General features: G+C 31.2%; 1 protein-coding gene across 1 annotated transcript in view; it reads right to left on the bottom strand.

The window, feature by feature from the left end:
• LOC140451778 (lachesin-like) overlaps window positions 1-14,284 on the bottom strand; it is a 652,628-nt gene that overhangs the window by 298,959 nt on the left and 339,385 nt on the right. Inside the window, exon 3 of the mRNA XM_072545633.1 lies at window positions 10,986-11,098. Coding sequence (XP_072401734.1) covers window positions 10,986-11,098 — 113 coding nt within the window. The remainder of the gene's footprint in view (window positions 1-10,985; window positions 11,099-14,284) is intronic.

Here is a 14,284-nt window from a genome sequence, read left to right as displayed (position 1 = left end):
TTGTTAACATCTCTCCCCCCAAGAAACTTCCTCGTTAATTGTCAGACAGTTACAATATTAACCGAAGATAACCCATCATCAGCAATACAGGATAGTTTGAACTATGTATCATAAATCATTAAATAAAAATTCTTGTACCAACATGTAAGTAGTATTTTGTTTGTTACTAATTTATTACAATTTAATAGATTATCTCTTACAAATTTGTGGGTTTTCACTTTGTCTGCTAAATAAATTTTATGCATTAATAAACACAGACATGTAATATTGGCATAATTACTATGATCTTTATCTTTATAAGACAGCACCCTAATATGGGCTTTTTATAATTTCAGCATTTAATTTACTTTGTACTGTTTGACCTGAAGATGCTTTGCAAAGTGTAGAAAGCGAAACCGGTCGTTTTGGTAGTAAAATTATATTGATTGTGAGTAAGTCTTATTTTATTTCTTTTACCTATTTGAAATGGACTCACACAAGAAGCACATTCATGACAGACTATGTAATTTAGCAGCGACAATAAACATGGACACAATAAGCACGAGATATAAACACAAAGACATATACAAAATAACATAGATGAGAATAGGAAATCTTTAGGGAAATCAAATAGAGCATATACTGATTAAAAAGACACATAAACAATCGGTAAATGGCGTTCGATCTCACAAAGGGGCAACATAGATTTCTGCCATATGCTAGTTATTACAAAATGTAAAATAAAAACAACGAAGAATGAAATATGAAAAGCACAGAGAAAATAGTAAGTAGAAAAATTAAGAGAGAAAGAAGATTTGTAAAAGAAGTAAATGCAAATATGCAGTTCAAAGAACGAACAACAAATGGCGGAACCGTGTAAAAAAAATTAAAAAAGGAATAAACAAAGCAGCAGAAAAAGTGTTTGGCAAAATACAAAATGAAAGAAGAAATAATTGGTTTACCAATTGATTAGTGCATTGATTAGTGCAAATTAGCACTGGAAGAAACGAATAAAACAAGATTGAACTGGTTAATTCCAAACAAAGAAGAGGAACGGCAAAATACATAGATCAAAGGCAAAAGACAAGAAAATTGTTTAAATCGAAAAAAAAAAAAATCAATACGTAGAAGAAATTATAAACGAAATAAAAGCAGATAATAAATCACACAACTCAACACCATTGTACTAATATTTAAAACTATGTAACCGAACACGGACAGCTAATATAGCTAGAGAAGTAGAAAAATGGCAGTAGTATTTCGAAGAAATATATCAAACAGCGGATAGAGAAAAAGAAAGAGAAATAGTAATGAACACAGAACAAGATGAAGAAGAAGAAAAATTAGCATATACAGAAGTGAAATACATATAGTGCAATATACAGAAAGATTTATGAACTAATACAGAATAAATAGAGTAAGGAAATAATAACCTAAAATGCAAGAAGGAAATTATAGTACCAATCCCAAAACAAGGAGACCATAAAATATGTAAAAACTACTAAGCAATTAATTTACTGAATGTAACATATAAAGTGATGACTGGTATAATTAAAGACAGACTAACAATACACACAGACAAAGCACTGTGATTACCAGTACGGTTTCAAAAAAGGAAGATCTACGATAGAAGCTATACATACGCTAAAACAAGTGATAGAGAAAAAATACGAGTACGACGGAAAACACATACACATAAACTAAACAGAAGAAAAATTATCCAAAACTTACAAGAGAGTAATATACCAAATAGCATTATAAAAATGATAGAAATGACAATGCGAGATTCCCAAGCAACAAAAGTCAGAGAATGCGAAAGAACAGTAATAATAAAGATAAAAAATGAGGTAAGGCAAGGAGATGCGCTCTCAACGGTACTATTTATTCTATCACTAGACAAGATAATAAAAAAGCTGTCAAATGCAGGAACTATAAACAAGAATGCAGTACAAATAATAGAATATGCAGACGATATAACCATAGTAGCAACAAATAAAAGGAAGTTAAAGAAATAAATGAAAATAAAACAAAACACCTGAACACAAGCAAGAAAAAGAAGACAGAAATGACAGAACTGACAATAGAGGCATACAGTGTTAAAGATGTTAAAACGTTCAAATATTTGAGAGTTCTTAACAGCAGAAATTAAAGTGTAGATATAAAAAGAAGAATTTAATGGAGAAATACAGCGTTCTATAAAAATAAAAAATGTTAAGAGACACGATAAGCTGAAACACTAAAATGAAAATCTACAAAACAACCAAAAGACAAATAGTAGCGTATGCTGTAGAGATATTTACATTAACAGCAAGAGAAGAGAAACTGGAAGTTTTTGAGAGGAAGATTATGAGAGAAATACTGGGACCAAAGAGAGAAAACGAAAAGGATGCAAGACAATAAATAAATTACGAAATACAAGAATGAATGGGTCAAGGAAACATAGTTAAAGTAATGAAAGCACAAAGAATTAGGTGATATGGACATTATAATGAGAAGAGAGAAAAGCAATACGTTAAGAGTTATAACGGAATAGATACCACCAGGTAAAAGAACCAGAGGTAGACCTAAACTGAGATAAAGAGAACAAGTAGAAGAAGAACTAAGGAATCACTTAAGACGTATGGAAAATATAAATATAGGAAGGATAATTACAGAGAGAGGAGAATGGAGAAAATAAGTAGTAACAGCGAGGTCACACCTGAAACTGTAAAACCAAACTCATAGTGAGATGAGTCCCCACACAAAAAGGATCTTTAAATGAGCTTTATCTTTTTCGGGAGCATTAAATTTGTATACATATATATGGTATAATTAAAATTGTTTATATGTGATAACAAATAAAGTACTAGAAATACAAGAAATGAAAAAAAAATTTAAAGCGTAATCAATAACAACCTGGGAAAGTAACAGAGATTATTATAACAGCGTAAATTTGGTTTATAAATAAAATAAACCTATAATCGGGAAAAACATACCAGATTTACTATAAATATGTGCCAAAGATTAAGTATGTAAATTTATTGGTAATATCGGTATTACAACCTCTGCAAAAATGGCAAAGCAGCTGGCTTTGATGTTGGCTCCAAAATAAGATAACTTTCTACTCAATACTTTCAAATGGATGTAATTCCGTTTTGTTGATAACCATAAGCTTTGTCTTAGAAGTATTATCATCGTATATGATCGTAAGTGATCACATTGGTTTTGGTCATCCTGTTTATAAATAGTTGCAATTCGTTTTCATTGGAAGTAATTAGTACCGTGTCGTCTGCGCATTTTGTTGAAAATAATTGCGTTAATTTACGAATGTCTGATTCTTTATCTAACGCTTCGAAGATAAATTCGTAGTAGGTATTAAAAAGTAGAGGCGATAAAATACACCCCCCTTACCTAACTCTACGTCATATCTTCGGTCAAAGGCTTTTTCTAAGTCAATAAAACACATATATGCTGGTTGTAGTATATCTCTTAGGTTATTTCTGAAACCAAACTATGTTTCGCATAGTTGTACTTCTATTTTGTTGTAAATTGTCAAGTGCAGTATTCTTAAGAAAATGTTCAGTACATGGCTCATAAGACTGATTGTGCGATAATTCCTACATTGTTTAGTGTTTATATTTTCGGTATCATTACAAATTTCGGCAGTAGCCACTCTGGTTGTTTATGACCTGTTTCGTCGAGATTTACGTTTATAGTCGAGCAGTTTAATTATTTCGTTGGAATTTTCATCTGGCCCCCTTGTTTTTTATTCTTTGATAGTTTTATAGCTCTTTCCATTTTATCGAAGGTTATGTTTGGACCAGTATTTTCCATTTGAATTTCTATTCTTCCACCATCAAACAGTTCCTTAATATATTCCCACCACTTCCCTAGTTTCTTGTTCATTGACTATATAGACCAGAGAAATAAGATTTTTTTCATGACACTGACCCAGCCAGGCAAACTACAGTTTTTTTGAGTAGTATGGGTATCTGTAATAGGAACCTACATGTTTACTGCAGTCGATTTTTTGGACTTAATTGAATAATAAAAAATTAAGGCCAAAAAACGGTAAATTTTTGCTTTTTAATAAATTTAACAGTAATAAACTTGTAAGTCATATAAAAACCTTCAAAATGGCGTTTTTTATATGTTTTTATTTTTATTTGTTACTAAGAAAGTTGGAAAATAAGTCAGAAATTTCGGTTTTTTGCAACCTTAGTGTTATACAAAATGTTGGGTGTTGTGGTGCTAAAGATATGATCAAAATTTTAAAGCGATCTGTCACATATTTTTAAAAGTTGTTGTATTTATTTTTCCCAATTTTTTTGCAGAAAGTCAGAAAATGATAAAGTTATAGTAATTCTACGGATAGCTTATGAAAGAAAAAGGATTATTCTATAAAAAAATGAAAATGAAAAAAGAAAAATGATCTTAAATATTGGAAAATAATTTTGCAAAAACATATCAAGTTTTTGCTTATAAACAATATCATTAACTTTTTAACTATTGCCTGCAGGAAAATTATTTGTTAATATTTAGAAAGCTTGCATTTTTCTATAAACTTAAAAAAGAAAAAACGGCCTAGGACAATTTGGAAAATTGTTTATAACAAATAAGATATGTAATTAGGGTAATTTAAAACAGCATACTTTAAAGATTTAATGAACACAATTTAAAAAAGATGGCCTTTCAACAAAATTGTTCACAAGCTTCAAAATGTGATCCTCGAAATCGGCCGGCTTTGAAACTCGCGGGAGAGATGGAGGGGGAAGGACCTGTTAACTGTAGCTCTAGTTGTGTTTGGGTTTTGCGTACATTACGAATATGTATTATTTAAATAAATTGTTAAATACACCATATACTTTGTTTAAACAAATTCTTTTCAATTTTTTACTTTTTTTGGTAATATTTGAGGTAATTTTTATTGTTAAACATAAATATTGATGATTAAGATATACTTCTTCAATAAACTTAACAAATAATTTATTTATAATAAATTTTAAGAAAAAAACAAATTATCCTATTCAATGATTTCTAAAAATAGTATTGGTTTATGTATTGCTTAAAAAATAAAAAATCTCAAATAAACTTGTTTTTATCTTATATACTAAAACGCTAAGCCCTTTTCTTGTCCACCACTTTACTCAAAAACCATATTAGATAATTAAAATATTTTTTCGGAATATTATTAGTATTACGTATGAGATTGTCAAGATATACTTTTGGTACAAAAATTCACTTCCGGTTTTGAGATGACCGGAAGTTAAAATTTACTTTAAGTTTTAGACCCCACAATGTATATATGGATAGAAAGGTCTCGTCGAGACGAATCTAAATATGTACTTCCGGTTGCGATCCGACACCGGAAGTGACCCGAAACGCGCATAAAACGTCAAGATAGAGCAAATCTGACACCGGATTCGTGATCAGCATGCAAAATTAACTGCTAAATGATATCCATGTCGACATTTGATGAACTAAAAATTGTATTCCGGTTTTGAGGCCGAATTCCATAATCACTTTTTTTTACTTGCATTATTATTGATGAATGTTATGTATATTCTTGCTTATATTGTTCGTATTGATCTCTTAATTTTTCTCGCAAAATAAAAATTTCATTTAAAAAACTCGATGTCGAACTGGTCCGCTAGTGTCTTACTAAACATGCTTAGGGGATGGCTTTTGTCGATTAAGGTCGATTTTATACCCATATACTGAAACTTGTTTTAATTGACATTCTAATGTCAATATGCTATGTTAAAAAGTTTACCGAAAATTTTCCATGGGAACCTATTTATGTATAACAATTTTTAAAGAAATTATAAAAAATTGATTTTTCGCTTTGAAACCACTCTTTTTTACTAACTTTTGTTATTTATTAGTTTAAGTTTATTGAAGAAGTATATAATAATCATAAACATTTGTATTTTACAATAAAAATTACCTTAAATACTAGTAAAAAAATAAAAAAAATTGAAAAAAACTGTTTAAACTAATTAGATGGTTTATAACGCTATTAGATGACGATAATTAGATCTGAGTTGTAAACAAAGCAGTGGTAAATTAAAAAAGTTATTGACTTCGTCTCAAATTTTCCTACGGCAACTTTTTCTTTTTTTAAATTTGTAGAAAAATGAAAGCTTTCCAAATATGAAAAAACATTTTCTTGTAGGCAATAGTTAAAGAATTAACTGTTTATGAGCAAAAAATCGATATGTTTTTGCAAAATGATTTTGCAATATTTAAAATCCTTTTTTTTTTCATTTTTTTTAATAATGTTGATAAAATAATCCTTCTCATTTCATAAATTATCCGTAGAACTACTGTAACTTTATCACTTTCTGACTTATATTGTTGCATAAAAATTTGGTTTGGGATAAACAAATAAAGTTACTTTTAAATTATTATGGCACCAATCGCTTTGCAACTTCGATTTGAAGTTTCTAAGCAACAAATGAGGGTAAAACATTTAAAAAAATTTCATTTTGAAGGTTTTTATATGACCTGTAAGTTTATTACTCTTAAATTTATTTAAAATGCTTCACTTTATAGTAAATGCCTAATTTGTCAATAACTAAGTCCAAAAAATTGGCTGCAGGAAACATATAGGTTTTTGTTACAGAGGTCTATACTACTTAAAACAACTGATGGTTGCCTGGCCGGTATAGTGTCACAAAGAGGGTACTTTTTTTGCTTATTTCCCTGGCCTATTAATATTTTTTTGTTGTCAAGTAGACTACTTTCAGTTGACCTATATGATCTAGTTATTTCTTGCATCTATTTGTACAAACGTGCATTTTTGTATAAAACATGTCATTCATTTTCTGTATTTTTTTGGACCAAATTAATATCCACTTGCTTTGAGTTTAATTGCATCATGATGACTTTGTCCAAAATGTAACTTACAGATTTATTACAACTACAGACTTTTTTATGTACAATGAATGCCGCGCCATTCCGGTGGCTATTGCCTTCTTCTCCGGAATAGAATACGTCGAGTTCCTCTATGCAACATTTACCAGTCCCCGGCCAGCGCATATCGCTTATCTCAAGAACTGGTGTATTGAGCCTTACCATCTCACGTATAGTGTATTGTATCTTACTGGATTCATAGAGACTTCTCACATTCCATGAGCTTATTCTCATGCCTGATTGTACTCTTATTTATTTTTCATTGTCACAGATATTTTGCTTGATAACGGCCTGGAAAGTCTTGTGTGCTTGTGTTCTCCTCTCGGATCTTGGCGTCCGAGGAACATGATGATTATTATTATAATTCTAATTATAATATTAGTATAATTCTTCGGACATATTATGCGAAATGAATCCGGATATGCTCTCCTTTAAGCCATCCTGCCAGGAAAAATATTTGGAAATCAGGTCCAGGAAGAAGAAGAACATCTTGGTTAAAGAACCTCAGAATCTGGTTCAATTCAACATCTGTGCAGCTTTTCCGCGTTGCTGCAGATAAGATAAGGATTGCCATGATGATTGCCAACATTCGTAACGAATAGATACATCAAGAAGAAGAAGAATTATAAATGAAAGTTGCTCGGCATAGCATTGCCCAACATTAGACGTTAAGTAGCAGCTCGGAAGACAAAACATAAAGCATCCACCTCACATCTACACCCTCTCTATAACTATCAACGCGTCCGTCAACACCTTAAATCCAGGAACAGGTTTCTGTATACTACCGAAGATCTGAATGAGCCAGCCCTAGACACTATACTAAGTTTGTGGAGAGGTGAAAGAAAAAACATTAATGAATGCATGATGAGCCCCGAGAAACTTTTACCTGGATACATAAAAGGATTGGCAACATGAAATGTGCTTTACATAATAGACTTCGTGCTAAGATGGCAAAGATTTCGCTTGATAGTGGCCTAAGAAGCCCTGTGTGCTTATCTTCTCCTGTCGGATCTTAATTTCCAAGAACCATGATCAGTATGCAATTTCTTATCCTATGTCAGTGAAACTATAAATGAATAATGGCCGGCATAGTACCGCCCAACTAGACGTGAAGTAGCAGCTCAAAAAAAAGACATAAAGCATCCACCTCACACGTATACCATCTCTATGACTACCAACGCGCCCGCCAATGCCTTAAATCTAGGAACAGGTTTCTGCATACTACCGAAGATCTGATTGAGGCAGCCCTAAAGACTAGACTGAGGTTATATATAGCCCAGAGTGACAAAATTAATGAACACATGACGACCCTGAGAACATCCCACTTGCATACATAAAAAGATGGGCACTCCACTCAATAAACTTGAGCTGGACTTGTGCTGAAGTGAAAAGATTCACAGCCAATCGAATAAAATGGAGCTTCCCCCGTTAATATCTTAAGTCAGGACCACTGGAGTCGGTCCTCTGCGACTGTCGAGAAGAGCAAACAGAACACCTTCTGGTCTGTCCTTTATGCGAAATCACATGCTCAATGGAGCAAATGCTCTTAACGTCGCCAATTTTTCGCTAAAAAGTGTGTAATAGTCCTATTTTTAATTTATCTTGCCCTAATTTCATACATACACCTTTTATCTATTACTTATATGGCGTTGTTATTTATAAGTAATGTATACATGTCTTCATTAAAATGTATGATGCTTCTGAGACGAATAAATCATAATTAAAATATAACTTAATTTGCATATATTAGGGTAAAAGATATATCTGTTGGTTTTGTTTGCCCCAAAGTCTACTTTTTTACTTCAAATTTCATAATAATTATGATCATCTATCAATAACGTTGTCTCAAATATCTCAATATAATATATACCTGCATTTAATATGATTCTGAAACAATTTTCTTGTGGCTTAATATTATGATTTCTTACAATAGATAATCTTAATTTAAAAAACAAACATACAATATCTGACAATTATAACTACACCCATATTATGCAATAAAAATTTTCTTGTGACAAATAAAACGAGTGAGCAAATATTCTTATAAATTCCAAACCTAGATTATTTTTGACATTTGGAAGAAAGTTTGGAAAATTGAGTCGTTCAAAAAACCAAAAACAAGAAAAATTTAGTTACTAGGTAAAAAGTTTTGTGGGTAAATAAAAATAAGAATAACATAAATTTTCTATTTCCGGTTTAAGCATAACTAGTTTTAGTGAAAAATTCTCTATAGTAGAAGCTTTGTCAAGCATTTGGTATTTTATGCGTTTTAAAACAAAATTTCAATGTGTAAAATACAGCTGTTTCAATGAAATACCTAACATTTTGCGATGAATTGCGTGAATTGGATTTTCTGGATGATAGAATTTTTTCGGAATGATTGATCACAATTTAACAGCAATCGGTAGTTTAAGTGTAATGCCAATTATCATCGAAAAAACCAATTGGATTATTTGTGCCTAGAAACTCAGTTTCAGGTTCCATGTCAATATATTTTCTTTTAATTTGAAGTACCAAAATGATTGGTTCTTCTTAACTTTTGCCGGAAGGCTTACCTTAAAAACGCTAACAGCATAGGTACAGTTTCACTTTTATTTATATTTCCTTATTTTTTATTTCAGTGTCTACATACTTTCCCACCTAAGTGACAACCTCCAAACTAAAAAATTATTGAATTGCGTCGTTTTGCAATTTAAACTTTGTTTAGATAGTCAATTTTTATTTATTATGTAAATATGTTGTTTGCATATTGACAACACGTCTCTACATATTTTCCCATGGCAGTGTCCAAATGGGCCATCTACTTTGATAGCCATGATGGTATTGTTGCTCTTTACTTAGTTGCACATTTTTCATCTGTGTTTAGTTTGTAATGGCCATTATTTCTGATTTTTGGTTATTTATCTTTAAATCGAATTCTCCTTGATGCGCCTGATCTTGCTTCTAATAAGGTGGTCAATATCAAGGTGACTCTCGCAATGTGTGGTATAACATTATCCTGGTAAGAAATTGGATTTTGAAGCGTCTGAAGTTGGGATATATGACGAGGTTCCAGAATTTCTTTTACGTATCTGTAAGCTGTCATATTTCCTCTAACGAAGATTATACATGCCTTTCAACCATAAGCGTTAGCAACCCCACACAACAACTCCAACAGTGCGATGCTCGTACCTGTCGACAAAAAACTAGTGATTTCGTCTTTTACCACGTCTTTTGACCTTGGCTCGGCCTTTCTATTCATTCCTAAACAGAATCGAGAATTATCACTAAAGAAAAGCTTATTCCAGTTCTGGTCCCAAGCCATTCGTTCTCTTCACCATTCAAGGCGATAACATCCCGAATAAATTGTTCACATCCCTATTTTTATAACCTATTATGTTGTTACCTCTGAAATAAATACAATTTACACCGAAAAAGTTACTGGAAACCTTACCAGGCACCTTTATAAAAACATTTACTTTTCTAGTCACTAGATATCACATTAGCTTTTGATTATATGTTTTTATAATTAAGACATTAACTGAGTAACTAAATAAGAATAAATACAATATCACTGTCAAAACATAACCATACAAAAGTTTGTGCTCTTACTTAATGGTCAATTTATATTTGAAATTTGAATCAGTATAATTTCATTATAATAAGGCCATAAATATATTTATACATATATATATATATATATATATATATATATATATATATATATATATATATATATATATATATATATATATATATTGACTTCTTATTCCTGAAGTCTAAGTATATTTCTTTTACCTATAACTACTCATGTTATATATCTTACAACCAATCACTACCAATAAGGCAGGCAGCATAATTCAAATATACTCTTTTTAGTTTTTAGGCATTACATAATTTTATCTCCCCTAACCTTTCCAACATAGCAATCTTGGGCTACGATAAAACATCCAATTGCTATTTTTTGTGATGAACTAGCAAGAAACATTTAGTAACTAAAAAAAGCACAAATTGAATCATTAATTAATGTTGTGGTAGTAGAGCGTCTGGTCCTAACAATATTTATCAATGACAGAGCATATAAATTGTAGTTATTTCTAGGCAAGGAACAAGATTTATAGTAAAGGATTTACCTTGTAAGAGCCTAAGTGATTAACAACGCATGTGAAATAGACATCCCGTCCCTGGGTGACGGTGTGATTCTCCAGGGGAGCCAAGAACTCCGGCTCGGGATCGGGTATTTGACCTGTAACAAAACGAAAGATAACTGCATAGACTTGCCAACTAGATAAGTGAAGTGAAGTAGAGATATTCGCGCGTATAATCTGGTGAAAGGGATCCGCGGACGTGTTCAGTATACCGAATTATACTCGTAGCTACACGAGAATTCAAATATCCCGAAATGGCACACTCCTTAACTATAATCCGTGGTGATTTTTTCTTTCACGACGAACAAAAAAAGAAACGCTGAGATACCGACATAAATCACCGAATGGTTTATTTCGGGATAATGTTTACGATATCATAAAATCAATTTTTTATGGACCACAAATAACATATTTTCGTAAAGTAATAGAGAAATAAAATATACAGGATCGGTGACTTTTTAAATACTCTAAATAAAATATTATGAAGTGATTTTTAAATTTGAAAAAAATTCATTAACAGAGTCAAAGTGTTTACATTTCTTAGGGTATTTTAACGTGTTTGACTGCACAGGATGTGTCTATATTCAATCACTTTAAATAAATACCTACATTAATTATTCCAAAAATTTGGAATATTTTTTATTGTATTCTGGATTTCGTAAAGAAAAAAAAAACATGTGCAAACAAAAACAAATAACTAATACATTAATATATTGTCATTAAATTACAGTAATGATAAAGTTAAATTTGGAATTAAAACTGCAAAAATATAATTATATAAGTATTTAATCACGCTACAAAATATCTGTTAAAGAACATTTTTAATTTACGCCTAAAAATATGTCATTATGCCATAATTTAAAAAAATTTGTGCCTACCTATTATACGTTTTTGATATACGCCCTGTTAAGGAGAATGGTGAGCTATTCACGAACTATATTAAAGCTAACCCCTAAGGTATCTGTACTCTTTACCGACCATTTCCTATTACCGACCGCCATGAATTTTTTCCGTATTAGACGCATTATGAAAAGTCCATATAACTACTGAAACTTTTAACAGTTTCGTTTTATAAAACATAGATATGACAATATTACAAACATAATCCAGCCGCTGACTAATGCCAAATATGACAAATTTTAACGGATTTCGCAGTGGTGTTGCAAGACTCCATAAGGCATGTTATAAGAATCATTGTGTTAATATCAAGCGTGTGTTAATATATCAAGGTTAGTATTGCACTTTTATAACAAGAAATAGCACAAAACCACGTTTTTTTAAAGATTTAATGTGTTCGTTGGTTAATTATTTTCTCCAATTAAAATTTATTTACAATTAAAGAACGGTCGGTAAAAGGTGCTTTAAAACTCAAAATCGACCCTTTACCGACCGGGCGGTCGGAATGAGGGGAATGTAGTCATTGAAAATTGTGAAACTTTAAAAATATTTTAGCATATATTTATTCATAATATTTTTTTTTTCTTAAAGGTAATAAACCAACGATTCACTTGAGCATTTACCGACCGACTAAATTGTAATTTGCAATTAAAAAAAGTAATGTGAAAGTTGAACAAAATTGTATTTTATTGGAAGAATTACTTCAAATAGAATAGTATATTTAGTGTCATATTTCCAAAATTCTGTTTTTGAAAGGGAAACGATAATCATATTCATGGTACATCATTGTTTTAAACTTTTGAGCTATGTCTAAAAAACGAAAAAACTATACCAATGAAATTCTTCAGCAAGTATTGGATTCAATTCGAGATGCAATGTCGTTTGGAAAAGCATCCAAAGAATTCAAAATTCCAAAAAGCACCCTAGTTTATAAAATTCATAACAAATATGAAGAAGGTGCTACAAGTGGGGCCCAGTGTGTCCTGACTGCAGCTGAAGAACAAACCATAGTAGATTGGATTCTATATTTAGAAACTGTTGGTTTTCCTGTAACAAAAAATCAACTATTGGGGTGTGTTGCAGAGAACTAGTTCGCCGTCTAAAACGATCAAATAAATTTAAAGACAGAATTCCAGGTCGTCATTGTTACGAAAAATTTTTCGACAGCTCTTTCATCGAGTGTCACAATCTGACCAAACTTTGGGCAAATATAACAAAAAAAGTGTAAGAGATTGGTTTGATAGAGTTTCAGACTATTTAAAAACAAATAATTTGGAGGAAGTTCTATCAGACCCAAAAAGAATTTTTAATTGCGACGAATCAGCTTTTTTTCTTTCACCAAAAGAAAAATGTGTAATTGTAAGAAAAGGTTTAAAAAAAGTTTATACCAGAATCGCTAATGACTAGAAAGAATGCCTCACGGTACTTTTGACAGTTTCGGCAGAAGGACAAGTTGTGAAACCTACTGTTCTTTTTCCCTATAAAAGAGTACCAGCCACTATTCATTTGAAAATGCCCCTAGGCTGGGGTATTAGCCATTCAGACTCCGGGTGGATGACTGGAGAATGTTTTTATGAATTCATTACGAATGTATTCTATAAAAAATGGATTGTTGAAAAGAACGTTCCTTTATCTGTTGTGCTTTTTCTAGATGGCCATTCTTCACATTTAACGCTTCATCTAACTAAGTTCTGCAAAAGCAAAGATATTATACTATAATTGCTCTTCTGCCTAATACCACACATCTATTGTAACCACTAGATGTTGCTATTTTTAGGCCTCTTAAACTTTCCTGGAAAAACAGGATCCATAATTGTCGTATTAAGAATAATAGCAAAAAACTAAAACGGAAGATTTTGCAGAGGAAGAATATTTTGTTGTTATTTATGAAGAAGAGTACTTTCCTGGAGTAAGTCTTGGATTTAACGGTACGGGACTAGAAGTGAAGACTATGATAAGAAGTGGTTCACATTGAAAATGGCCTTAGAAAGAGGATATTTTATTATATTCAGAAAATGAAATATTTAAAAAAATTAATCCTCCAAAACCCGTGAATACAAGGGGCATCAATGCAAATCCGGAGATGGATGCAATAAAAAATATAATAATAAAAAAATAAAATGATTTCAAAAGTTGAATCTATTATACATGCCCAATATATTATGTAACTTTTTATTTGTTATATTATGAATTTATATTTTTTTAAATATTATAATCTTCAACTACGTTTGTTTTTTCAATTGAGCCAGTAGATATGATTATTTTTAAATAAATAAGTTAATATATGGTTGTTAATTACTAGTCCCCCAAGAAGGTCGCTGATAGGACTGAAATGTCCAGTAATTAGTTGCTTGTGGTCGGTAACAGCAAAAAAAATCGGTCGGTGA

The sequence above is a fragment of the Diabrotica undecimpunctata genome, chromosome 10 (genome assembly GCF_040954645.1).
Source record: "Diabrotica undecimpunctata isolate CICGRU chromosome 10, icDiaUnde3, whole genome shotgun sequence".
NCBI lineage: Eukaryota > Metazoa > Arthropoda > Insecta > Coleoptera > Chrysomelidae > Diabrotica > Diabrotica undecimpunctata.
This window is presented reverse-complemented; position numbering and strand designations above follow the sequence as displayed.